The 27,594-nt window shown below is 34.1% G+C and overlaps 4 protein-coding genes and 1 pseudogene across 4 annotated transcripts; all 5 read right to left on the reverse strand.

Moving 5' to 3' along the window:
• Nucleotides 1-498: 498 nt before the first annotated feature.
• Nucleotides 499-8,765, reverse strand: LOC129800979 (uncharacterized). Its single transcript, XM_055845728.1, has 11 exons — nt 8,544-8,765; nt 8,321-8,405; nt 5,282-6,101; nt 5,002-5,214; nt 4,656-4,937; nt 3,458-3,626; nt 3,297-3,381; nt 1,697-2,114; nt 1,459-1,627; nt 1,150-1,372; nt 499-1,091 (listed from the first exon to the last, which is right to left on the reverse strand). Exons 1-11 carry the CDS (start codon nt 8,709-8,711, stop codon nt 580-582), a joined length of 3,144 nt encoding a protein of 1,047 aa, XP_055701703.1. The 5' UTR covers nt 8,712-8,765; the 3' UTR covers nt 499-579.
• Nucleotides 8,766-9,117: 352 nt separating this feature from the next.
• Nucleotides 9,118-11,198, reverse strand: LOC129801430 (UDP-glycosyltransferase UGT5-like). The gene is made up of 5 exons (XM_055846451.1): nt 10,928-11,198; nt 10,780-10,864; nt 9,819-10,641; nt 9,522-9,734; nt 9,118-9,461 (listed from the first exon to the last, which is right to left on the reverse strand). The coding sequence occupies exons 1-5, from the start codon at nt 11,099-11,101 to the stop codon at nt 9,170-9,172; spliced, it is 1,587 nt and encodes a 528-aa protein (XP_055702426.1). The 5' UTR covers nt 11,102-11,198; the 3' UTR covers nt 9,118-9,169.
• Nucleotides 11,199-11,331: 133 nt separating this feature from the next.
• LOC129800980 (uncharacterized) lies at nt 11,332-19,389 on the reverse strand (annotated as a pseudogene).
• A 4,800-nt stretch (nt 19,390-24,189) lies between these two features.
• LOC129801431 (uncharacterized) lies at nt 24,190-25,429 on the reverse strand. The gene has a single exon (XM_055846452.1). It carries the CDS (start codon nt 25,427-25,429, stop codon nt 24,251-24,253), a length of 1,179 nt encoding a protein of 392 aa, XP_055702427.1. The 3' UTR covers nt 24,190-24,250.
• On the reverse strand, nt 24,190-26,640 carry LOC129801432 (m7GpppX diphosphatase). Its single transcript, XM_055846453.1, has 3 exons — nt 26,163-26,640; nt 25,954-26,099; nt 24,190-25,892 (listed from the first exon to the last, which is right to left on the reverse strand). The coding sequence occupies exons 1-3, from the start codon at nt 26,455-26,457 to the stop codon at nt 25,380-25,382; spliced, it is 954 nt and encodes a 317-aa protein (XP_055702428.1). The 5' UTR covers nt 26,458-26,640; the 3' UTR covers nt 24,190-25,379.
• Nucleotides 26,641-27,594: the final 954 nt, after the last annotated feature.

Consider the following 27,594-nt stretch of genomic DNA (forward strand, 5'->3'; position numbering starts at 1 on the left):
ATTATAATGTTTTCATACTAGTTACGCCACATTTTTTATAAATACAATCTAAACACATTACGATATATTATATAATTCATGCGGAAATTATATTGTTATATCCTATTCAGGCACTTAGCATGCTTAAAAAGAGATTAATAATTTCAGCTAAACCAGCAAAATATTCACTAAAATGAAAAATATATTTAATAAAAAAAACTTACTATACATTTTCTTAATATTTTACGCCAACGCTCCTGAATTTGTGAAAAAACATTCTCCTGGTTCTAACAGTGTTCTTGTAGGTAGTATTGGTAGCTTTTCTCTCACATTTTTCCAAATTGCGTTGCTAACGTGGCTGTATTCGAATAAATTTATGCAACACAATGTAATTCGATTATACCAACACGAAGAGTGCCCCGAGAGAAAGATGACCAACCCGGAAACTTGCGAGGGTGGAATATTTTGTAGGGAAAAGTAGTAGATGTAGGGAAAATAAAGCGAAATTAACCTGTTTGATTTCTATTTACTTCACATTATATAGCTAAGACAATTGAGGAAGTACTCCTATTTTTGGAGCAAAATTTTCGTTATAAAAAGTTATTCTCTCTTTGATTTTTTACTTGATGATCCTTTGGACTTTGTGATCTTTCTACAGCAAAAGCACAATGCCAAGGCGCAAACCTTGAAAATAATGAAAATTACTATGGCAAAGAAGGCAATAACATCTAAAGAATTCTGTTGGAAGAAGTTAAGATGAACTGCATGGCTTTGTAGATGAGGTGCTCCTCTGTGTCGTATCACGTACTCTGTCCAGTATATCGCAGTTTCGAGCGCTGTCTGGGGACGGTCACGAAATAGAGTGGAAATACCCTGGACAACATTCTTGTAACTTGGATTGTCTAAAACTTCCTTGATTGCTCGACTGAAAGTTTCTTCTGTAAGATCATCGAGTTGCATAACTACGGCCCAACCTTCTCGTGAAGCCGTTGCTAAATTTGTCATTTGATCAGCAAAGAACGGAATTCCTACAATAGGTACTCCATGGAATTTTGCTTCTGTGATGCCTCCAAGTCCACCATGAGCAACAAATACACGGACATTTTTATGAGCTGAAATATATAAAAGACATTTAATTTTGGATCCTGTTCTTAGTAATCGTAAACTTACCCAAAATATCAGATTGAGGCATCCACTTCTGAGTCATGACATTTTCAGGCTGATTGGGCAAGCTATCAGTTTCCCATTTGAAAAGTACTCTCTGTTTAAGTTTAGAAAAGGTCTTCAAGATAGCATCGAGCTTTTCTTGAGGCAAGAAACTACTCTTAACATTTGATCCTAAACTGAAGAAAACGACACCGTGTTCAGCTCCATCTATGAATTCTTGAATTCTCTTTAAAAAAAAATAATCGCATATTAAACTTTAGATTTTTCTAAACTTATGTTTATAGTAAAATTTGTATACTTAATAAAAATTACCTGTGGTAAAGGATCAGGCTTATTTTTAATGTGAATTCCTCCAACTTCAACCACAGCTGGTACTAATGGACGAGGTGAGCCTACACTAAAATGATCATTTACAAAGAAGAGACTCATATTTTTCTGCATCTCTTCGTATGATTTGTACTTTGGGCTGGGGAAATTAGATCTAAACAAGAAAAAAATCATGCAAATAAAAAGCTATTCGTGTATAAAATTAAAAAATAAAATCGCTTACATGTAAAATTGTTTCTCCTTATAATTAACATATTGCCACATAAGCTTCTCAAATCCGTTAAAAAGGAAGGTCTTTACACGAGTCATGAAATCCATTTCCTTAACTTTCCCAAGGAAAAAATGTGGCGCAGATGCGACTGCTGATGGATTCCCTGTCATACTGTTAATAACCTCTGTAACACCACCAGAAAATATTCCCATAACTGGGCATTTAAAGTGGTCACCAAGGCCGATAATAAAATTGTTGAAGAACATTCCAACCACGACGAGATCGAAGGATTCTTCCCGCATCACTTTTTGCCATGCCTCTTCGTGGAAACTATTGTTAGCTGCTCTAAGAGACATATTGATAATATCAGAGAAGCGTGAAAAGAATCCCGCTTGAGAACCAGCATTTTTCGCAAATTCAGTTATTACACCTGAAATTACAATTTACAAAAATAATTTAGTCATTAAAAAAAAACAAAATTAAAACATTAACAAATGTTATTGAAACGTCTCAACTTTATATAGATAAAAACGCTATCAATTAGGCAAAAATATTCAGTATTGTAAATAACGTCGTTATTAGAAAGAAAGTACAAAAAAACATAAATCAGATATATGTTTTGTCTATTTAGAAACAGAGATAATTTTCTAAACCATGTAATTTAAAAACAAAAATTTACAGTCGTTATCAGAAGCTTTAGGGGAGACTGGGGCAAAAAGTCACAAATCGAAAACTTCAAAATTCAGTATCTTCCGAGATAAAAAAGATAGCGGCTCAAAATTTTTTTCTAGATAGCCTCCATAGATCTTCTTCAATGTCGTAAGTTTTTTAGAATTCAAAGAAGGAATTTAGAAAATAAAAAATATCGAAGTTTTTAGCCCTATTTTTGAAATATTTTCCTTGCGGAAGATAACAATTATTACCTACTTATTTTTCAAAATTGATGCACTGGTGAATATTTCTTAAATAATTTGGATTCTTTGAATACGAATCCGTGTTCTATTTTAGAATTTCACAAAGGTTCTTTTCTCCAGAAATTCTTTAATTAAAAATGGCCATTTGGGGTAAAAAGTAACAAAAGCTATAGATCAAAATGTAAGAAAAACCGAAGCTATTTCTCATGTCTCACGGCGAAAAGAAACGTCATTACCATGTCTCGTCGCTTGTTTGAATTGGTCAAACGATTTGCATTTATTGTGAGTGTTTTTTTCTAAAATAGCTTGAAAAGCGCTTTTCTCGTTTTCTCGCTTTTCTAGCAGAGAAAACGTTGTTTTACAAAGGTGTAGATGAAGAAATTTTCTATGAAAATGTGTCTTCTAGGTTTTTTTTCAAAATGTGATAATACCCCATGTCTGGTACTATTTGCCCCAGTATTTTTGAGAATGGTCACAAAATTACCTTTTAGAAATCGGCTCGATAAACGTATTTCCTTACAAAATAGAGGAAAATTACTTTCACAAAATTGTAGAGCGGTAAATTTCCTATAAAACTGCGCTAATTAGAAATTTCTGAAGCGCTCGAGTAGCTTGTAAAAAAAAATATCCATTTTGTGACTTTTTGCCCCAGTCTCCCCTATACATTTTATACATAACAACCCTTATCTACAACTTACTTTGGATCGCATTGTCAGTCTTGAGTACAACATCTTTGTAGTTTTCTATGGGTTTTTCTTGTGGAAAAGAACTCATTACTGTCACCTAAAGCAAAATCTGCTATATAATCTTATTTTCAAAACAAACTTTTGAGAACTGAATTAAAAATTACTGAACTTACACTATGACCTCTTGCAGCTAACCCCTTCATAAGGGCAGAAACACCAATCATGTGCGATCGACTAGGAGTAGGAAAAGCTAGTAAAATCTTTGCACCATGGCATTGAGTAGCCAAAAGTGTGACAAAGGTACACAGAACAATAATTCGAATCATTTGGCCTTGGTTATGAATTCAACAAGTCACGGAATAAATGAGAGATCACTCACTAACCAGTGTCTGAAGTGAGCTCTCTGAACCACAGCCCGGAAAATACTGATTGAATAACTATACAGACGGCGCAGGTTAATCAAATATTGCACACTTGTCCGGCGCTATTATCACAGGGCGATAGACACCATAATATTCTTGGTTACTGATAAGCTGATTTATTGTGATGATTTGCCAAAATGGAGTACGAAAACCTTCAATCCTATTACGAAACTCATGTTGCCATCGATGATTATTGTTCAGGAAGGCAATAAACTTTTTAAGAGACTGGAAATGGAAGTATATTACTGAAAGCACTGTTACGTTTTAATAATGAGTAACTCTTCTGAAATTTGGCGCAATTCTCAACACATTAATGTTCACACTCACAACTTCTTGATATCATTCAATAAAGTCTGTGTATGTATGTATATTAAAGTAAACACCACACTTTACTTAAAACTTAAAACACTTAAAAGCGTATACCTGCATTTTTCGACTTTAGTAACTTTAGTGATCAAAGTGATTAATTAAAAAGTTAAATAAATAAAACTATAATTCTAAATGAAAATCGAAGGAAAATTTATATACCATTTGAAATGTTACAAATTTAGTAATTTTATGTATATGAATACATTTACATTCCTAAAAATATATATGTGTAATATTTATAGATGTAGTTGATGTTATCAAGCATGATTTGTTTTGTTGTGGGATGATTTGCAGAAGTATTATCATATTCCGTATTCACTTAACCATTACAAATTTACAATTCATCATGGAAATGACGATTGAAAAGATAAAAAAAGCATTTCACAATAAATAATACCAATTGCTTTCTAGCAAGATAATCTTGAAGATCACTTACCATAATTTGTCGAAATTTCATCACACCTTTTATTTACAATTATATAAACTCAAATCCTCTCTGTTTTTACTAATACTTTATTATGAGATGACTATCACTGACATGTTTAATTACTAATAGTTTTTTTAATGCAGGCTTATTTACAATTGTTTATATTTTTGTGTGAATATTTTTTTCTTTAATCGTCGACACAAAAATTTCGTCGTCAACACTAAAGTCTTTACAACTAAAATAATTATTACGACGATAAATGCAAGAACATCTATTGAGTTGTTTTGCCAGAAATTTAAGTGAACTGCATGTGATCGCATATGAGGAGCTCCTTTATGTCGGATAACATATTCAATCCAGAAGTTAGCTGTTTCAAGAGCTGTTTGAGGACGATCTTTGTAAAGTTGAGCACTCTTTCGCGCAATATCGCCGTATCTTAAAAAAAAAGAAAAATCCAATAAAAGGAAATTAAAAAAATAATAGAAATTTCAAACCATACTTTGAATTTGTGAGAACTTCCGTGAGAGCTTTAGAAAAGGTCTCTTCAGTAAGATCATCAAAATTAAGTTGATATGCCCATCCTTCTTCAGCCACCACTGCAACATTACCCATTTGATCTCCGAAAAATGGCACTCCAATTAATGGCACTCCACGGTACTTTGCTTCAGCAATGCTACCCAGTCCTCCATGGCTAACAAAAAGTTTAATATTTCTGTAGAAGAAAAATTATTACATTTTAGGAATATTACTATTAAACTACTTTTTTTTATTTAATGTACCTGTGGGCTAAAATATCTCGCTGTGGCAGCCATTTTCCGATCATAATATTTTCAGGTTTGTTGGGAAGATCATCATTTTCCCATTTAAAAATCACCTTTTCCTTCAATTGCCCAAAACATTTAATAATTGCATTTATCTTTTCCTGTGGCAAGAGAGAACTCTTAACATTGGAACCGAAACTGAAGAATATAGCACCGTCTGTAGCGGAGTCTAAAAATTCCTGGATATCCTTAGGTAATGGATCGGTTTCGTCTTCGATATGGATTCCTCCAATTTCTACCAGGGCTGGAACGTTAGCACGAAGATGACCCTGACTAAAATGATGATTTACAAGTACAAGTGACACATTCCGGGCAGTTTCATCAAAGCTGGGAAAATTATATTTCGAGAATATAGATTCGTAGTAAGTCCTGTCTAAATATTGGAAATATTTAGTAACGAGCACCTCAACGCCTGTCACTAAAAAATTCTGCAAGCGTTGTGTAAAAGTCATAGGTGCACGATAGCCTAATGCTGCTTGAGGAGTTGATGCAACACTTACAGGATTCCCCACATGTTGGGTTGTCATCAGCATTGGTTGAACTTGGCTCATTATAACCCATGGGCATTTGAAATGATGTGCTAGTCCGCACAAAAATTGATTACCCATTGGACCTAAGATTAACAAATCAAACGATTCCTCTTGCATGATTTTCTTAAATTCTGGATTGGACATAGTTCGATTTGCCACCTCGTAAAACTTATTTATCATATCAGGCAATTTCATAAAGTGATCCCATTGATTTCCAGCAGATTTCACAAATTCTGATATCATTGAGTCTGAAATTATGTTTTTTTTTTAAATTATTTTCTAAGTAATAAATTAAGCCAGTATCCAAGGGGGAGATATTTGGGTGAAAATGTGTACACCACTTCCAGGTACTTCCACGATTTGTATGGAAGAGGCCTTCATACTTCCAAAACTTCACAACACTCTCGAAAATGTAGCAATACTCCCAGCACTTCTTGCACTTCATGCACTTCTCATGCTTATAAATCAATAATTTATTTAATATGATGAAAAAATTAATTATAAAAATTCTTTAAAAATCTCAAGATATTTATATTTACACATTTTTTTTAATTTTGCTTATATTTTAAATTTCTTGCGCCAGATATTCTTGCACACTTTCAATATTTTAATATTATCTGCGTTTTATGAAGGGGTATAAACATATTTTGAATTTTCCTAAGAGGGCAGTGAAGCTACTTTTGGAAAAATACGTATTATCGTTTATATTATAATTATTGAAACTGTGCTGGAAAGTCTGTAAGAGTTCAAAAGTACGAGTGAAACAACTAATTCAGCACTTCAGACGTAGCTTCACCTTTTTTTGAACTTGATTCTCTCCCTGGTTTCAAAATACTTCAAATCAAAAATTAAAATATTTTGCACTCTTGGGAAAAGTTTCAGATGATTGCTAATCAACTTTTGCAACATGCTTAGCTTTTTTCCAGGATCTTTTGCGCTATTGTTGTATTGTTGTATATTCGATTCGCAGAAAAGATTTTTTTATCGCAACATATCAGGAGAAAAATGGCCACAATCATAAAGTTACCTTTTTTCCTTTGAGTGAAAGAATGTGGCATCTACGTGCCGAGCTTTTAAACACATCCAAGCCTTTCTAGGATACTCACTCATACTCACAGGATACTCTTACTAGGATACTCACAATATTGATATCAATATTAGAGACCCTTTAAAATGAAATTCATATTTCGAAGAATAAATCCCTATTTCTAAATTTTCAAAGCTACTTTTCAATCATCCTTAGAGCAAGGACGCGATCTAAATAAACCCCAAAATGTTCCTTTAATGGAAGTAGATCACTTAAACCTTTCCAAAATTAATCTAGAATTAAATGCACCTTTTCGTTCCTCATTTTGTAATAGTCCTCAAATACACAAATCAACTTTTTTGAAGAACAATTTCGGCATTGTAAAACCTTTTCCAGTATATGCAAAAAGGTAAACAAAAATGGTGGAGGTAACCTATGGGATACCGCTTAACGACATTCGCGAAAAAGTCCCACGAATACGATAAATTAATAAATAATAATGCTGGCACAATATTTCATGAAGGAACAAGGCCTTCCCGCAAGGAGATTTCTAGACTTGTATTATTATTTTTTTCTTGAACGGAATGAGAATGTCAGTCCCATGCCCGTGGAATCAAGTGCAGTGAAGCTCACTGGATGCAATCCGAACACCTTTAACGCCAGAAAAATTCCTGGTGACCTAAAGGGGATTCGAACCCGGGACACTTGCAGCATATAGCGAGTGCTCTACCATTTGTCTCATAATGTGCCCATACGATAAATTAGAAAAAATTATATCAAATTGATTGAAAGTCAACTGCAATGCTACTCTGAAAAAAATGTTTTGTCAAATTTACAAGACAAGTTTGTAAAAAGGATGTTCTTCCATACACAATATGGAAAAGTTTTGTCAAAACGGCGGCCAACTGGATCTTGTTCAAAGTTTGTCAAAAGGGTGTTTTTCCAATAAAATGCAAGAAAAAGTTTTGTCAAATTGGCAAATAACATCCTTTTGACAAAATTTCAACAAAATCCATTTGTTCGTTTAACGAGACATTTTTTTCAGGGTATGTCATTATTTGAGAGCCACTACATGAATTTATAATTTCTGCAAAAATTGAGGAAAATTATTGTTCAACTGAATATTTTCTTCAAAAAAATTACGACACAAATTAAGCTGTAATAAGTTTGAACGTATTTGCTCCATTTCATTGTAATAGCCGAACTTGAAAAATTTCAACAAATATTTTCAAATTATACTGCCGCTCGAATTAAAAATCTCAACTAAAACTAACGTAGTCTGAAAAATACGTAATTAGGCAAAAATAAACATTATATTTGAGCACTCCCACTTCCAAAGACTTCCAAGCACTTCATTTTCACCTGTACACCACTCCCGACCCTAATATCTCCCCCTTGCCAGTATCATTTCATGTTCACTAAAATCAATAATAAACCAACCTTTATCAATATCTTCTAGTGGCAAGACAACATCACGATAGTTCTTTAATGGTTTTGGTTGAGGAAATGAGCTTACCATTGTCACCTGGAACAATTCCATTTGAAAACTATTAAACAATTGTACGAGGTCAGATTTTATCTATTAAAAATCTTGGATCACAGAAGCTGAGATTGTTAAAAATATGAACTAAAATTCAAGTGAAGTTGTATCATATAAGCTCACCTCATGGCCCATTTTGGCTAATCCTTTGAGCAATCCTGAAGCTACAATTAGATGTGAGGCACTAAAACTTGGAAAAACCATAAGGATCTTATAGGAAGATACTTCTTTGGCTGCAATTGCGAGACATAGGAAAAATCCCAACGACAGTAAATATGACGACTTCTTCATTGTGATGGCTTTAAATATTAACTGGAAGCTCGGCTATTCCCAATTGATACAATAAGCTTCAAGATTTGACTGAATATTTTTTTCATTGTCATTGTCCATTTTATAGTCATCTTATCAGATCTGTGCGTAGCACTTATGATGTAGATATGATATGTTTGTGGTTAAAGTCAAACTTTATACAATATTATTTTTACTACATTATCTTTTACGCGATAAGGAAACTCAATAAGAAATGGCATGCTTCTCGATGAATCAAAAAACTCTATGCTTGATCAAATTTCACACCGATTTTAAAAAAATAAAATAAAATGTGACAATGACTCATTTAGCCCAGATCAAATTAAAATTCTAAAAATCGTCAGAACCTTTTTATACTTCTACAAGGAGATAAAAATTTAAAAAAAAATATTAATTAACATTTTATTGTACTTATTAGCCAAATTGAATATTGCTAATGCTTACAGTTGCTTCTGTTTTTTATGCTTAGGGAACAGTCTGTTTTTTAAATATCGGAAGACAAATTTTGTAATTAAGATAGAAATCTTGATAAAAATAAGCAGAATTGCAAATAAGAACGCAATAACATCTATTGAATTATTCTGCCAAAAATTCAAATGAACTGCATGTGATTGCATATGAGGAGCTCCTTTATGCCTGATAACATATTCGATCCAATAGTTAGCTGTCTCTAGGGCTGACTGAGGACGATCTTTGTAGAGTTGAGCACGTGTTCGTGCTATGTCTCCATATCTGGAAATAAGTTGTACCTATTAATATTCAAAGAATTTAAAAATATTAACAATTTTTTACTTTGGATTTGTAAGAACTTCCTTAAGAGCTTCTGAGAAAGTTTCTTCGGTAAGATCATCAAAGTTTAATTGATACACCCATCCTTCTTCAGCCACCACTGCAACATTACCCATTTGATCTCCGAAAAATGGCACACCGATCAATGGAACCCCACGGTACTTTGCTTCAGCAATGCTACCCATTCCTCCATGGCTAACAAAAAGTTTAATATTTCTGTAAAAGAGAAATAATATTTGAATTTTAGAAATATTCCTATTTTAAAAAATTTTATGTGTGTATTGTAATAATTTTCAATACTTGTGAGCTAAAATATCGCGCTGTGGCAACCATTTTCCGATCATCATATTGTCAGGTTTATTAGGAAGATCATCATTTTCCCATTTGAAGAGTACTTTCTCCTTTAAACGCCCAAATGTTTTAATTATTGCGTTTAGCTTGTGCTGTGGCAAAATTGAACTTTTCAAGTTTGAGCCAAAGCTAAAGAAAACAGCACCGTCTGTAGCAGAGTCTAAAAATTCCTGGATATCCTTAGGTAATGGATCGGTTTCATCTTCGATGTGAATTCCTCCAATTTCTACCATGGCTGGCACATAGGGACGCAGATTTCCCTGGCTAAAATGATGATTCACAAGAACGAGTGATACATTCCGAAGAGATTCGTCGAAGCTGGGATATTTATCTGGAGGAAAGTTGGATTCGTAATACATTCTATCATAAGGGCGGAGTAATAATTGGGTCATTAACATCTCTAGGACACCAGCAAATATGTTCTTCACTCTCTGCATAAAAGTCATTCGGCCACTATATCCAAGGAAGACGGTAGAAGTTGATGCAAGGCTCACAGGATTTCCTACTAACTCTGATGTCATGTACACTGCTTGAACTTGACTCATTACAGTCACAGGACATTTAAAGTGATATCCAAGTCCTGCGAGAAACTGATTGGCGAAAATACCCAATATTACTAAATCAAAGGACTCCTCTTCCATGATCTTTCTAAATTCAGGATTGGACATTGTTTCATTGGCTATGTCATAGGACATTTTCATCATTTCTGGCATTTTTGTAATCATTTGAAATTGTTGTCCAGCATTTTTCACCATATCTGCCATAATAGCATCTTAAGAGGAAAAATAATAAAGCACTTAGTTTTGGCATTTTGTTTTCAATCAATCACCAGAATATCTCATAAACACAAAATTCTGCTTACATAATGCAAAGTCACATAAAGTAATATGTACAGTACATATGATATTACCTTTATCAAATTTATCTAGAGGAAGTACAACATCACGATAATTCTTCACAGGTTTGGATTGTGGATAAGAGCTCACCATGGTCACCTTTTATTTAAAAAGAAGATTTTTTAAACATAATTTTATTTATTTTTAAGAAATAGCACTCACTTCATGACCCTTCTTAGCTAAACCTTTTAGCAACCCAGAAGCCACTATTAAATGAGATGGGCTAAAACTAGGAAAAACCATGAGTATTTTGTAGGAAGACACTTCATCTGTGCCAAAACCGAGAGCAAGAAAAACGAAAAATCCCAATGAAAAAAATTTACATGGGCCTTTCATCGTAACAGCACGAAAATTCACTTAGAAAGCAGGGAGAACAGATCACAACTAACGACCTTCTAAGCACAACTGAGCTTTACTACCGTGAACACAACTCTTTTGTCTATCGTACAGGCACTTTTTATCATAAAAATATCTGCGTCTCATGCCAAGATTAAATTGGCTTTAGAAAATTCAGAACCAATGTTTCACAGACGATGTAATCAACGACAGGAAAAATATAGATTATATTTCACAAAATATCAATTTATTTCACTAGAAGATTTCTTACATCCATAATACTGTTAGTTCGTTTTCTTTGAGCTTTTTTGGGCACTTTTACTTTTATTTCTACTACAACAGATCTTCACTAAAAGACATCTAATTCCCAGAATTAATAAAATCGGTATTGCAAAAAGCAAAGCAAATACATCCAAATTGTGGTATTGAATAAAATTAAGCTCTTGGCCACCAGAAACTAAGTGTTTAGCACCACCATGTCGAGCTACATATTCTACCCAGTAGGTAGCACGACTCATGGGATCCTCTGGTTGATCACGGAAACGGGAAGACACAGCCTTCGCCTGATTTGCATACCGATCGTTCGATAACATTTCATTGATAGCCCATGATATGGATTCTTCAGTGAGATTTGTGTATGTTACAGTAAGACCATATCCAGCTTTTTGTGCTCTTCCTATGTTCATGTGTTGATCGGCAAAGATAGGAATGCCCAGTACTGGAACTCCATGATATATTGACTCCATAACACTGAGGAGACCCCCATGAGTTATGAACATTACTACTTTGGGATGAGCCAAAATATCATCCTGAGGAAACCACTTTCGCACAAGAACGTTATTTGGTCGATTCGGTAAATTATCATCTTCCCATTTCCACATCACTTTCACTGGAAGTTTTCCAAAAACTTTCAATAAAGCATCTCTCTTCTCATTTGGTAAATCAGTGCTTTTCAAATTGGATCCCAATGAAAAGTAAATTACACCATTTGGTGCTGAATCGAGAAAATCTTGAAGATCTTTGGGCAAAGGATTGGCCTTTTTATTCACATGAAATCCTCCAATTTCAATCATGTTGGGTAAATAAGGCCGGGGGTAGTTCAATGAAAAGTGAGAGTTCAAAAAAACAAGAGACATATGAGTACTTTTCAGTTCTTCAAGGGATGGCTTGGGATCAGGAAAATATTTGTTGTAAAGCTCGACCTGAAAAGTGTTTTAAAAATGATGTTATATTTAATATATATTTTGAAATAATAAAAAAAATGTAATCATACCTGTTTTCCATGAAAGTAGTACCCAAAATAAACTCCTTCTGCGGCATTTACAACGACATTTATCAATCTTTCGACAAAAGTCATTCGATCTGAAAATGATAACTGAACATTTGGTACATAGGATGGAGGTGAAGGTGATCCATTTAGATCCGTTGACCACTTGGAAGCACCAAAAGTTGAAAAGCCAATTATTGGAGCATTAAAGTGTTTTCCAAAGCCTAAAAGAGCTTCTGCTAAAAATATTTCCTGAATTATCACATCGTATTTCTCTCTTTTATGCATTAAGTCCACAACAGCAGGATCAGTAAGTATAAAATTCGTCATATTAATTACAACATCTATAAATTCATGAACTTGTTCGAGGAATGACTTGGGTTCTTCTTGCAGGAATGACTTGCTAACATCTATATATGGGTATGTTGTGATAACGACCTCACGCATGTTGGCCGGTGGATTTGGGTGCTTGAATGGGGCCACAATAGTCACCTGGAATTTATCAACATAGCAATTAATACCTGTCAATAAATTGAAATATCAAATTTGAAACTCACATTGTGCCCAGCTTCTGCTAAACCCTTCATGAGAGCTGATCCAACAATATAATGGGATTTTCCACCTGTGTGAAAAACTCCCAAAATATTGTATGCATGTGCATTTCCGAGACAAAACAAAATAGTACACAAACTACCGAAAAAATTAATCTTCATAATGAAAGGTATTTTATGTGGTACTTTTATAATAAGTCAACGAACAATTTCACGTAAATAGTCTTATCAATTTTAGCACCACCAATTTTCAGAAAGGCACTGATTGTATTTTATCAAGGCGTGATCTTGAAATAACGTCCGCCAGTTATGAAATGTTGTGCCCAACTGGTTGCTGATGGAGAAAAAAAAACGATATAATAGTTTACGAATTTTATCACACACATCCACGAAAATTAGAAAGATGTGTTTGTAATTTATATAACCGAGTTTATATATGTGAGAACAATTATTCTCATATGTATATGTTTTGGGAGCTTTCAAAGAAACGCAAAGAACCATGACATCGTCATCTAATGATTTTATTTTCCAGATTAACTTTGAAATTTGTTACTTCTTACATGATACATAATCATGTGAGATGATTGCATTTTTTTTTGTCAAATCAAATATTGAAAGGTAACCCTGTAGGAAGGTATGAGGAGTTTCAGGCAAAGGATATTATTTTTTTAAAGGCTTGGATGCCAAAGTTTTATGGGGCTATATTTAAACTAATAAAGTCCAGTCATTTTCTCAGTACTGACTAATTGAAAATATCTAGTATCTTTCCCATAGAATAATAATTTATTATCCCAATTTTGTTTTTATTTTCTAGTCATGCTTACCTGAAACTTCCTCTTTCTTCCTTTTCAGTAAGTGTTTCATGATATGACCCAAAATATTTTTTTTCACAATTTGTAAATATTTAAATATTTTTATGAATAATATCTGATGTACTTATATGGCCAATTAGGAAAAAAACAGCGAAAAGTAAAAATATTAATAAAAATAGGAATAATAATGGTAAAAGGGTGGCAAAGCGTCCTATACTTTGTGAAATGCTCGAACTCGTGACATAGTGGTAGATATGCTAAAATCTGTTAAATACCTCAAAAATTCTATCGCATCATTTACCTTAAACCGATTCAGAACAGCCTGTTTGGACCAAGGGGGAGATATTAGGGTGAAAATGTGTACACCACTTCCAGGCACTTCCACAATTTGCATGGAATAGCCCTGCGCACTTCCAAAAATTCGCAACAATCTCGAAAATGCTGCAATACTTCCAGCACTTCCTGCACTTCATGCACTTCTTACACTTACTAATCAATAATTTATTTAATCTTATGAGAAATCCAATTAAGAAAACATTAAAAAATATCTAAAGAAATTTATTATTCCGCATATTTCTAACATTTTGCTTATATTTTGAATTTCTAGCGACAGATATTCTTGCACTTGCATACTTTCAGTACTTTAATATTATCTTTGTTTAACGGTATCAACATATTTTGAATTTTCCTAATAGACCAATGAAGCTACGTTTGGAAAATAAAGTCTCTAAAAAAATGTATTGTCGTTTGCAATTATTGACACTGTGCTGGAAAGTCTGTAAGAATCCAAAAGTACGAGTGCAACAACTAATTTAGCACTTCAGATGTATCTTCAGATTTTATTAAGCTTAATTCTCTCCCTGGCTTCAAAATTTAAAATTGAAACGTTTTGCACTTTTGGGAAAGGTTTTTAGTGATTGCTAATTAACTTTTGCTACAAGCTTGACTATTTTTTACCAGACTTTTTCCGTTACTGTTGTATTAGAGAAATTTTTCCAAAATTATTTTCCAACATATTAATAATCTCTTCAATTGTTATCGAAAAATTTTCTTCCACTAGGATACTCACACTATAGCCATCAATATTAGAGACCGTTTAAAATAGAATTAATATTTCGAAGGATAAATCCCTATTTCGAAATTTTCAAAGCCACTTTTAATCACCTTTAGAGCAAGGACACGATCTAAATAAACCTCCAAAATGTTTTTTTTTATGGAAGTCCATCACTTAGATTTATTCAAAATTACGCAAACATTCCTTATTACAAATATTCCTTTTCGTTTCTCATTTTGTAAAAGTTCTCAAAAGCACAAATCGACCTTTTTGAAGAATACTTTTGAAGAGACGTAATACCCTAAAACCTTTCCAGCATATGCAGAAACGTAAACAAAAAAAAATGGTGGATATGTTCTATGAGATACCCCTTAACTATATTTGCGAAAAAGTCCCACGAATTTATGCAATCATCCAATACATATTACGATAAATTATTAAAAAAAATATATTATATCAAATTGATTCAAAGTCAAAAAGTATTATTCAGCTGAATATTTCCTCGGAAAAATTACAACACAAATTAAGCTGTAATAAATTTGAGTTTGAGCATATTTGCTCCATTTCATTGTCATAACCGAACTTGTAAAATGTCAAAAAAGATCTTTTCAAATTACACTGCCGTTCGAATTAAAAATCTTAACTAAGAGTAGCGTAGTCTGAAAAATATGGAATTAGGCAGAAAAGACTTTATTATCGGGCACTTCCACTTCCAAAGACTTCCAAGCACTTCATTTTCAACCGTACACCACTTCCAACCCTAATATCTCCCCCTTGGTTTGGACCAATTTATAGATCGCCCAAAATAACTTAGGAGTAATACAATTGATTTTCGGCCAAAGTTGCATATCCGTTTACAACCGGTTCATTACCGATTCACACCCAATTGGACCAATTCAAACTTGTTATGTAAGACCTTTCCAATGAGCCCAAACATGAACGAGTACGGTTAAGCTTTTTTAACCTTTGTTGAAAAACAGTTATTAGGAATGATTCAACGATATTTCCGTAAATAGGAGGTGAAATGATTGCCTAGGAAACCTTTAAAACGTCTAAAATTTATCCAAAAGTAAAAATATCGCACTACACATTTGATCAATCCCAAAAAACATGATTTTGGAGGGGAAGGAGAGAAGTTGAAGAAAATAAGGAACTTTTTTGAGTCAGATGTTGGAATTTCGGTCTAAAAACTTTCTTGTTCTTCTTTATGTTTTTATTGGCCGACGGTTTCGATCATAAAAGCATATAGAAGAACAAGAAAGTTTTTAGACCGAAATTCCAACATCTGATTCAAATCATCCTAACGGTCGACCCTCAACATTAAAATAAGGAACATTTGAATGATGCAGAGACCGACTTATGGTGAGTCCCCCGAAGGTCCCAAGTCACTATCTCTAACCGTTTGACCTGTGCAGGTGGTAACATATGGACGAATGGATGGACGGACGATGGACAAACAGAATTCAAATTCACTGTCTTTAAAGAAAAGAGAGTCCAAAAAATATTTTTCAACTAAACAGATTTTTTTTTTAATTTCTCGTAAATGTTTGTGAAATTCTATTGGCGACTTACGAAATGCTCGTAAATCGCATAACAAACAAACAAGATCGTAAAAGTTTGTACTTTTTCACAACCGTTGTTCGTAACATGATCACTTGACGAACATTTTTTTATACTTTTACAAACATTTGTTCGTAAATGTTCGTAAACACTCAAAAAATGTTCGTAAAATTTTGTTATTTGTTCGTAAATTTTTGTTTATCTGGTGAACACTCTTACAACATATTTTTTTCTTTGTATGTATTTCTAAATTTTGTCTCTAAACTGCCATAAAAAACTGAGATTATAAAGAATCTCAGCTAATTATGTATTTCTATAGTCACCTGTAATATAATGGGTCCTTAAAATGTTTAATCGGTTTGATCAGTTAGTATTAGTAAAGCTTTTAATAATAACTACTTTCCAATCAAATTATAAAAATATTGCAATAAAATAATTAAACTTTATTAAAAATAATAACTACTTTCCAATCAAATTATAAAAATATTGCAATAAAATAATTAAACTTTATTAAATGTTACTTATTTTAACAATATTGTCGCATCCAGTGTCATAGTCTAATAAAAAAGAATCAGGAAACATAAGTACAGATTATACTATAATAACCGATGGAGACGATAAAATTACTATTTGTTCTTCTTCATACGATCCTCCTGGCGAAATACTTTTCTAAACAATTTATTAAATGGATTTTAAATAAATTGTTTAGAAAAGTATTTCGCCAGGAGGATCGTATGAAGAAGAACAAATAGTAATTTTATCGTCTCCATCGGTTATTATAGTATAATCTGTACTTATGTTTCCTGATTCTTTTTTATTAGACTATGACACTGGATGCGACAATATTGTTAAAATAAGTAACATTTAATAAAGTTTAATTATTTTATTGCAATATTTTTATAATTTGATTGGAAAGTAGTTATTATTAAAAGCTTTACTAATACTAACTGATGTTACTTATTTTAACAATATTGTCGCATCCAGTGTCATAGTCTAATAAAAAAGAATCAGGAAACATAAGTACAGATTATACTATAATAACCGATGGAGACGATAAAATTACTATTTGTTCTTCTTCATACGATCCTCCTGGCGAAATACTTTTCTAAACAATTTATTTAAAATCCATTTAATGCCCAGAATTAATAAAATCGGTATTGCAAAAAGCAAAGCAAATACATCCAAATTGTGGTATTGAATAAAATTAAGCTCTTGCCTCCAGAAACTAAGTGTCTGGCGCCTCCATGTCGAGCTACGTATTCTACCCAGTAAGTAGCACGACTCATGGGATCCTCTGGTTGATCACGGAAACGGGAAGAAATTGTCTTCGCCTGTTTTGCATACCGATCATCCGATAACATTTCATTGATAGCCCATGATATGGATTCTTCAGTGAGATTCGTAAATGCCACAGTAATGCCATATCCAGCAGTCTCAACTTTTCCCATATTCATAGTTTGATCACCAAATATCGGAATACCAATTAATGGAACTCCGTAGTAGGTTGCCTCCATTGTGCTCAGTAGACCACCATGGGTGATGAATAGCCGAACTTTTGGATGGGCCAAAATGTCATCCTGAGGAAACCATTTTCGAATGAGGACATTCTTCGGTTGGCCTGGCAATGTATCATCTTCCCATTTCCACATCACTCTGACTGGAAGTTTTCCAAAAACTTTGAGCAGGGCATCTTTCTTTTCGGTAGGTAAATCAGCACTCTTAAGATTGGATCCCATAGAAAAGTAAATTACTCCGTTAGGCGATGAATCGAGAAAATCTTGGAGATCTTTGGGTAGAGGTTCAGGTTTCTTCTTAATATGATATCCCCCTATTTCGATCATATTGGGTAAGAAAGGTCTAGGATAGCTCATTGAAAAATGAGAATTTAGAAAGACTAAGGATAGTGATGTCCGTTTTAGATCGTCTAACTTAGGCTTTGGGTCAGCAAAGTATTTGTTGTAGAGGATTTCCTGATGTAAAAAAAATTAATAGTATTCCCAAATAATTGCAAAATCACAAAATCTTTATAAAAAGCAACTTATTAACCTACCTGCCTATGATTGTAATGGAGATCCATGTATACTTTTTCGAAAATAGTGATCATGGTATTTGCCAAACGTTCACCGAAGGACATACGATCGGTAAATGTGAATTGGAAATGTGGAACATAAGACAATGGGGATGGTGATCCATTCAAATCTGTGCTCCATTTCGAAGCGCCAAATGAAGAGAATCCAATCATAGGCGCATCAAAGACCTTTCCAAGTCCAAGAAGTGTTTCAGATAAGAAAATCTCAACAATTATTACATCAAATTTCTCCCCACTTCTCATGAGTTCCTGCATTTTTTGATCCTTTAATGCATCATCCGTAAAATTAAGTCCAAACACAAGTACAGTTTCAAGTTGTTCAGAAATAGAATTTTCATTTTGTTCATAAAGGAGTTTACTGAAAACATTTGCCGGTGGTAATGTGAGAACAACTTCTCTCATATTTTTCACTGGAGTTTGTTGTTGAAATGGAGCAACTATAGTCACCTGCATGTACGACAATGCAAGAAAAATTAGGAATTGTTTTCATACCAACGCACTTCAAACTTCAAACTCACATTGTGACCGGCTTCGGCCAATCCCTTCATCAATGCTGCTGCCAAGATGTAATGAGATTTTCCTCCAGTATGAAATATTCCCAAAATGTTGTATCCTGATGCATTGTGGACAAATAAAGCAAAGACCACCGCAACAATAGGTAAAAGAAATTTCATTATATGTCTCAAAGTTGCAATTCCAAACAGTTTTCAGGATTGATAGTCACACGATCACGATGGAATTTCAAATACTTTGGGAATTTATCTGTCCATTGGCTTTTGTACCAAGTCACTCGCAGACAGATCCAATCTTTTCGTTATCTTAGTAATGGTTATCGTGACAATGATTCACAATATTATTTCGCAATTCATTATTACCGACAAATTTATTACATTTAAGAATTTACAATGCTATTTATAGACTTTCAGAATTAGTAGCACGTCTAATTTCAAACGAACGTAGAGCAACACTAAAAGTGTTTTGCAGGTTCTCATTTGTTAGAATGATGGGCGTAGAGCATACATATAAAACTTTCAAAGAGTTGATAAAATACATATATTTGTATTATACGTTCATTCAACTTTATACAAGCTTGATCTTGAAATTTGTGTCTGGTCAGCTCCATTTATTCAATGTCTGTGTTAAATATTCGGTAATTTTGGGTAATTTTGTTAATAATTCGTGAAGGTGAGAGTTAACAAATTTCCTACTAATTAAGACCAATTACAATTTAAATACTGCAATTTATAATTAATGAATTTACTACAAAAATTACAATTCTCACAAAGCATAACTATAATATAACTAAAAAACTAAAACGGGAAATTTTCTTTACAATTTTTGTATAAATTAAAAAGAAAGTTCTCATCACTCCAAAATTTAAATATAATTTTATAATAAATGTTACTTCATTGAAAATAAACTTTTGATTTTTTTTGTCACAGTTAGAGTAAAGGATCTCAATGCGGTACGGGAATCTGGGGCAAAGTGTAAAAAAATGAGTTTAAAGTTTTGAATTTTATCGTAAGTAAATAACCCATCACTGCCAATATTTGGTCTATGCCCGTTAGTAGAACACCATAATCTCTAGTTTGCAAAAAAAAATATTTTCACAATTTCTTGTTGTTAATATTGTTAATAAATAAATTGGTCAAAACCGATTATTATTTTGTAAGACAGGTAATCAGCTCATACACATTTGGCTATTTTTTATGAATTGTAGAACTAGTAGAGAGCAGCTATAATCGACTTTTTTTCAACTTATCACCACTCCGGAGCTTAAACGGTAAAAGATATCAACTTCCGGTCTTCGGTGACCCCCAATAAAAGAACAATATCTCCAGCAGTTTTTTTTCTTTCTTCCGCCACCCCCTCCATCCTCTTTAAAACCATGGTTTGTTGTTTGTTTTTTTCTAAAAATTGGCCCGCTTTTCAATGATTTTCGGATATGTTTTAGAGATAATCTAGGCGAACATTTTTTCCAAACACACCTACTGACCAGAAACTTCACCATTTTGCAATATCGTAAGTCAAAGGTCAATCACTTTGATGGGCATATTTTTTAACCGATTTGGTTAAATTTAAAGTTTTTGGAAAGGTATTGAAATTTTGAACAAGACTGCGTCGGCCTTCATCGGCAATAAAGCGGTTAAGTAACGAAAATTGATTAATTTCATCGGAAATTATTTTTTTATTTAATCTTAGGTTTGTTCCCGAGTTAGAGGTCAAACGGTCAAAGATATTGATTTCTGATTTTTAATGACCCGTGCATAAGTGGACATTATTTCCATTATTTCGGAAGGTTTTTAATAAATAGTATAGTACAGGAGGGTAACATTAGCTCTAAAAAATGCGACCAGTTTTAATGTAATGTTTTTCCTGTTTTCGTACATATTTCACGAGATATCTCCAAAACTACGTAGGTTGCCAATTTGAGGTTTTCGGTTGCGTTTTCGTTATTAAATTGGCCTTTATTTTGTATTAGTATTATTTGATAATTCATTCTACAATGATAGAAAACAGCTAATAAACTCAAAAGTTTTTTCGACACGCTAGAAACATATGGGAAACATACGAAACGTATAGTACTGCATGTGCGTATAGTATGTTGTATGTTATCTTTGATGCCGGCTAAAATCCCGAAAGGCTAAAATCCCGAATGGGCAAAAAACCTGAAAACCAAAATTCTTGAATTAGCCAAAAACCCGAAAATCCAAAATTCCGAAAGTCCCAAAAACCGAAATCTCAAAAGCCAAAATCCTGAAAGGGCCAAAATCTCGAAAAAGCTAAAATTATACGGAGGATGATATGTAAAATCATTTCCCAAAATACAGAAAATTTTCCTTTTCCTCCAGCAGGTACGGGTGCAATCTTGAAAAACACTTTTAAGAATTCAGGATTTTGGCTTTTCGGAATTTTCACTCATTCGAGATTTCGATCCATATTCGATTTTGGCTTTTGGGGATTTTGACTTTTCGGTATTTTGATCCATTCGGGATTTCGACCCATTCGTGATCTTAGCCTTCGAGATTAAAGTTTTTCAAAATTTTGGCCTATTTGTAATTTTGGTGTTCAAGATTTTGAAATTCGGGATTGTGACGGGTCTGGTTATCTTTTTCCTGCGCGATTTGTGTTAGCAGATTTTGGAAATTTTTTCGTGTTTTTTTTATTTGTTTGTTTTGGATTGAACATTAATTTCTTTAGTTTTTAAAATTTTTACACAGGGTTGTCCCTTGATAAATAATTTTGTATCATTTCAATATCCTAAGCCTAAGATTTTAATTTCCAAAGTCGTGCAAGCAAGATGCTGTTTCATTCTGCGTTGATCCTATTCCACCCCCCCCCCTGAAGACCACTTTTCTCAAGAAATCTTAGCGTTTCAGACGATTTCTGAGAAATGTCATCAATCATGTTGTTTGTCCGTCTGGCTGTCGCCAGCTCTAGAGGCTAAACGATAAGAGATAGCGACTTGGGACCTTCTTGCCCCACTCCCCTCCCCATAAGTCGACCCAAGGATCGTTGGCAGGTCTCTCATTTTGCAGCCACCCTCCCATTCTCATCCAAAACCTTACTTTTGAGATTGCTCGAATACGCTTCGTTCGATTTTTTTCTTTTTGGATATGTTCTAGCTATAGGTTATTTAGGTGGACATTTTGTCCGTATACACGAAAATACGGTTGAATCATTCCTAATAACGGGGTTTCAAGGTCAAAGATTAAAAAGACACTAGAGAGCGCATTTATCACCCGAATGACGTCATATTAGGCTCGTTGGAAAGGTTTTGGAATTTCCGATAAGACTCAATCAGTTCACAACCGATATTCAATTTTTATCTGAAATTCAATTACATTACTCCTGAGGTGTATTTGAGGCAATGTTTGTTTAGAAGAGTGATTTATAAAACGGTTGAGAACTAGTTATGAACCGATAAGTAATTTTTGTCCGAAAATCAATTTTGTTACTCTTAAAACTATTTTGCAGCATCTTTTGAGTGTTTATGAATCGATTTGAGAGTTTAAATCGGTTAGAGAACCGGTAAAAACGGTAAGAAGTAAATAATGCGAAACGTTAATGACAATTATGTTTGAAGTATTATTAGCTTGCTGAAACTGAGCTTGCTTCAGTATATTCAGGAATTCATTTAAAAGTAATAAAGCAGGGTTAAAAGTAATTAGAAAAAAGAAGTCTGGCATTTCCATTTCAGCCTCTTTTACTGTAAAGTTTGATACGTTTTGGGTAAAGACATCTACGGAAGCAATTTTTGTCAAAAATTGCTTTTTTGCGTTGCTGTAGGTAGAAAAGTCAAAATTTTGTCAAAAATGCAGTTTTTGACGAAAATTGTTCCCAATGTGTAGACGCCTTAACTCTTTCGTCTCTTTTGGGACTCTGAGTACCCAAAGCAACATATGAATGTTCTGTGAAAAACAATGTTTTTTAATTATTCAGAACTGATAAAAATCCAATTCTTGTGGATGATTAAAAACTATAAGAATGTCCAAATGTAAGATATTTTTTGTAGGACCTCAATTAATTCCTGAGCTTAGATATTTTTGATTAGAAAATTGTGAAATTGGTTTGCAGCATATGCTGCGGTCCGGAAAGAGTTAAAAGGAATAAATACACTTGACACAAAATTAAAGATTTAATCGATTTCACGCTTAAAAACTTATCTCAGAATTAAAGAGTAGGGGAAGTGGGGAATCTTTGAATTGAGGAAGCTTGGACTTCTTGTCCTATTTTTAAGAGAAATTGAGACTTATCATAATGTAGTTAATATCATGGTTAGTTCCATATGAAAATATGGGAAATATTTCTGTTTGGGTATTTCTGAGTTTGGGCTGACTTTCCTTGGCTTCTCTGGTTCTGGTTATTTTTTTATTAATGTCTTTTCTTTATAAACTAATTTTCCTATTCTGAACTATTCTTATATATGGTATTGGTTGTAATCTTAAATTTTTTTTCCTTCTTTCCTCTGGGTAATTTCTTGGACTTTCGTTTGCAATTTCATTGGTAACGCCACGAAAATCCTTTGGTTTTCCAGTTGCCTCTTACCTCGTCCCTTTGCTCCTCACGCTACCTACTAAACTGCTTTAGTTTCAGATATAAATTAATGATTTGTAACTTATCTATGTATATAATTCAGCCTGAAGCGGGGTTTCCGCCGTTTACTCGTGGAGGCTGTTGTTAAGACGGCGGCGGCCGCCGCTTGAGTTCCAGCGTCAGGGTATGGGCGGGCTGTGGGTTTAGTGGTATGGGGCGCATTGGGCTCGAGTGTTCAAAATAAATAAATAAAATAAGAGTATAATTTTAAAGCTGTCCCAAATTAAACACTGAGAAAAAAACGGGGGTGCCATTAACTATTTTTCCTCATAACTTTAATACTTTTTAGCTGTAAAAATATATCAACATTTTTTAATGTTAATTTTACACCTTTTTAAGGGTAAAAATAACATGAAAAAGAGTAACTTTAACCCCTAATATACCTAAAAAGCATAATATTTACACCGATTTTCGATCAATACTGCAGGGTAAAATTAACATTTCCGGAATGTTATTTTAACATTTTCGGATTTCTCTGTGAAGGTACCCCACTCCCCCGTAAATTGAATTGAATATCTTAAATTTGGCCGTCGAACATTGCACAAAGTCCAAAATGCTTTACGAAGAATCCAAGTTGCTATAAGTCCATAGTGGTTTATCATACTTTTCGACAAAAATAATAATAAATATCATACTTTTCGACAAAAAAAATCAACAATTTCTTTTAATGGAAGAGCGATAACAACATCGCTTATATATTTATTTAAATCCTTTTTTTCTTAATTGCTAAACAAGTAACTGAGGTGGAAGCCACAGCTACTCCTGTACACTTGAGGGAGTATTTGGGAGTTTTCCGCGAAGGTATCGAGTGCATTTTTCAGCATTTGGAAGGATATCTCCACATGAGTAACATTGGAATCTTCCAGCCACTCTTTAATTTGTGGAATTTCAGCCTCCTGGCCACTTTGGTACATTACTTTCATCGCTGAACCATGGATCAGATGAACGCAGTCTTCCTCAGAGTCCTCCTGACCTCGATAGACCTCGAGATTTTTATCCACAATTTGCAACAGCAGATAAAGGACTTTTCCATCTGGCAGGTGACAATTGAAAGCAATCTTCTGAAAATGAACTAGACCACATTGTCCTGCCATTGTAAAATCCAAAAGAATCTTTCGGACAATTGTACAAAAATTTGCCATTTGATTGATATTTGGCATCAAATGAAGCTCTTCGTGTTTCTCTGTGAAGAAAATGACATTTTCATTCCAGAGCTTCATCCTGTCTCCTTCTAAGCTCTTGCCTAGCATCTGAAGGCATCTCTGGCAGTAGATAAGACGGTTTTTCTCTCGGATATTAACCACGGATCGACGATTCATGGTAAAGAAAAAGTGTCCATAGAGGATTTCATCGAGTTTTGGCGTAAGAATTCCCGTGCCTGCTGTGTGCTTATGGCAAAACCAATCAGATGCATCTGCACTCTCTGAAGGCAATTCGAGGATTCGCCTCAGAAAGATACTTCCTCGGGGCACTAAGGGAGCCCTGCAATTGCTGCAGATAATTCTAAAAGTTTGATTGGCTTTTAAATTAATCGGAATGATTAGATTTTGAGGAAAGCCAGAGGGAGTGCTTTCGGAAATTACTTCTTCGTCAAATTGTCCGTGGTTTGTATTTATCCGGAAGCTGATATGCCGTCCAGAAGCCACCATTGAAGTGAGAGAGCGAGTGTTTAACGTGAATTGTTCAAGGAGGACCTTGAGTGTTTTATTGGGGAATTTCAAGAGGATCTCAGTAGGCTTGACACTAACCTTGACAGATTCTTTGACATTTTCCCCGAGATGGATGAAGACACTGGCTGATTGAAGTCTCGGACGGTGTTCTACGAGGAATTCCCTTACTCCCTCAACCTTATTCTCCTTTGAGGAGTTTCCGGGAAGATCCCTCTCGCCTGTACTCATCCCAGAGGCTGTCGTTCTCGCGTAGGACAAAGGACAGTGTGGCTTTCTGATAGTAATCTGACATTAATTCAATATTGCTGATCACCGTGTCTAGAAGGTGACTCTTCTCGCAGAAAATTCCCGGAGCATCGTGCTTCAGGTAGGTGAAGTGAACGTGAAGATGGTAAAAGCTGGGTTGATAATGCAGATAAATCCTGAGCTGTGATCGTGCAACGGCATATTTCTTCTCAATTGCAGCCACACCCTTTGTCAGGATATTCCGCAAAAGTGGCAAATGTCCCGCATTGAGGTCTCTCAGGGACTTTAGACCGTGCTTCCTCACCAGAGCTAAACAGTACAATGTCTCAGTGGTTTTGCTATCCCACTTGAGATCGGGCAGAAGTATGAAGCCCGTTTCCTCGCATGGATCCTCAAAGATTATTCTCTCACTTTCTTTTTTGTGCTCCAAAATATTATACAGCCACTATTGAAGAAATTAAATTACTTTCTATTTAAAGTTATTATTCAAAAATGAAGACACAAACCTCTAGAGAGAATTGCTCCTTCTCAATGTGCTTCAGTGTGAGTTCCCTGTATAATTCTGGTGTCTCCTGAACAATGTGAATCTCTTGCTTTGAGTACTTTTCAATGTGTCTCTCTGTTGCCGGATAAATAACCGTTGTCTTGATACCTGAAACAAAAACAGAGAAAAATTACCTCATTAATTCCCATGTCACATCACCAGTTGCATTACTGTTGATCTCTGGGCGGGGGAAACACTCAAAATTGCCATAAATATCATTGACAAATTCTGTCCGGAGACTTGTTGAGTCACTGAAGAAACCAGACTTTGAGGTTAGGTCAGCTTCAGTGAATGCTTTCTTCTCCAGAATCACAACTGCCCGCTTCTCAGCTGAGAGATCAGCAAAGTGCCCCAGCAATGACATTGTTTTACTTCCGGAATTGCTATTGAGTACTTTTTCTAGCTGAAATTGCGATAGATTGTACTCCACAGCAGCTTCCTCTCCCTTTGATAATTCTTCACTCATTTTATGCCTTTTCACACTTCACCTTTCTATTGACCTTTTTATCTCGTATCCTCTACGATGTCTTTGGACAAAGATTAGTTAATCAATTGAAGTAATTATTCTGATATTCCTGGATTTTGCAGAAAGAAAAACGCACGACTGTTCTAAGGACGAACGCAGCAACAGTACTAAAAATTTTGTACTAAAATTTGACGCCGCGGCCGCGCTTGATTCCCTCACAAAAACTTGAAGAGAACAGACGCCAAAAATTTCAGGTGAGAAAAAAACTAAAAATACAGTGAAACAAACGTTAATTCAGTGAAAAAATAGTATACAAAAGTATCTAAAATCAAGTGATCAATAATATATTTCGAGATTTTGATATATTCGGTGAAATAATTGACAATTTAAAGATTTTGACAACATAATGCCTAAAAACAAGAAACTTAAGAACAAAAGGGTGATTTCGACGCAAACAGGGTACCAAAAGTCAAAATACCAACGCAGTAAAGAGTTTGATAAACACAGATTAGATCAGTGTGAAGAAAAATCCAAGATGAGTAATAGAGAAATGGATGAAGATGGAATAGCGGTTCGTCGACTTCACATGAGCCAAGGAAAAAATCCACAAATCAAAATGGCGGATGATATCACCATCTCCTCTGCTCAGTTAGCCTGCTTTTAAACTAGGGTATTTTAAAAATGCACCTGTGCTATGCACCGGCGAGACTTGGAAAATCTCCCCTTGAGGTTTGTTTCTGAATAAAATCTCCCAGTTAGCTGTTATAATACTCCCATTTGTGTCTCGACTAAAGTAGAAAGTCTAGCAGACTTTCTACACAGTAAAAAAAACTAACACTATTATAGTGTATAATCTTTCACACCACTATTATAGTGTTAAATTTGGAAAAAATGTTTAATTTAAAATTGTTTAATTTAAAGTTATTGAATTTCAAGATGTTGAATTTGGAATTGTTCAATTTAAAAATTGTTCAATTTTTATGTGTAAACTCAAAAATTGTTGAATTCTGTTTATTGTTGAATTTTCTTTTCATTTCGAATATTTTGATTTTTTTGCTTTTTAGACATTTTTATTGGTTTTTCCTGTACTCGGGATCCCCCCGAATGCGAAATGATTACATCTGATGCTCGGATCTT

This window comes from Phlebotomus papatasi, chromosome 2 (genome assembly GCF_024763615.1).
Source record: "Phlebotomus papatasi isolate M1 chromosome 2, Ppap_2.1, whole genome shotgun sequence".
Taxonomy (NCBI): domain Eukaryota; kingdom Metazoa; phylum Arthropoda; class Insecta; order Diptera; family Psychodidae; genus Phlebotomus; species Phlebotomus papatasi.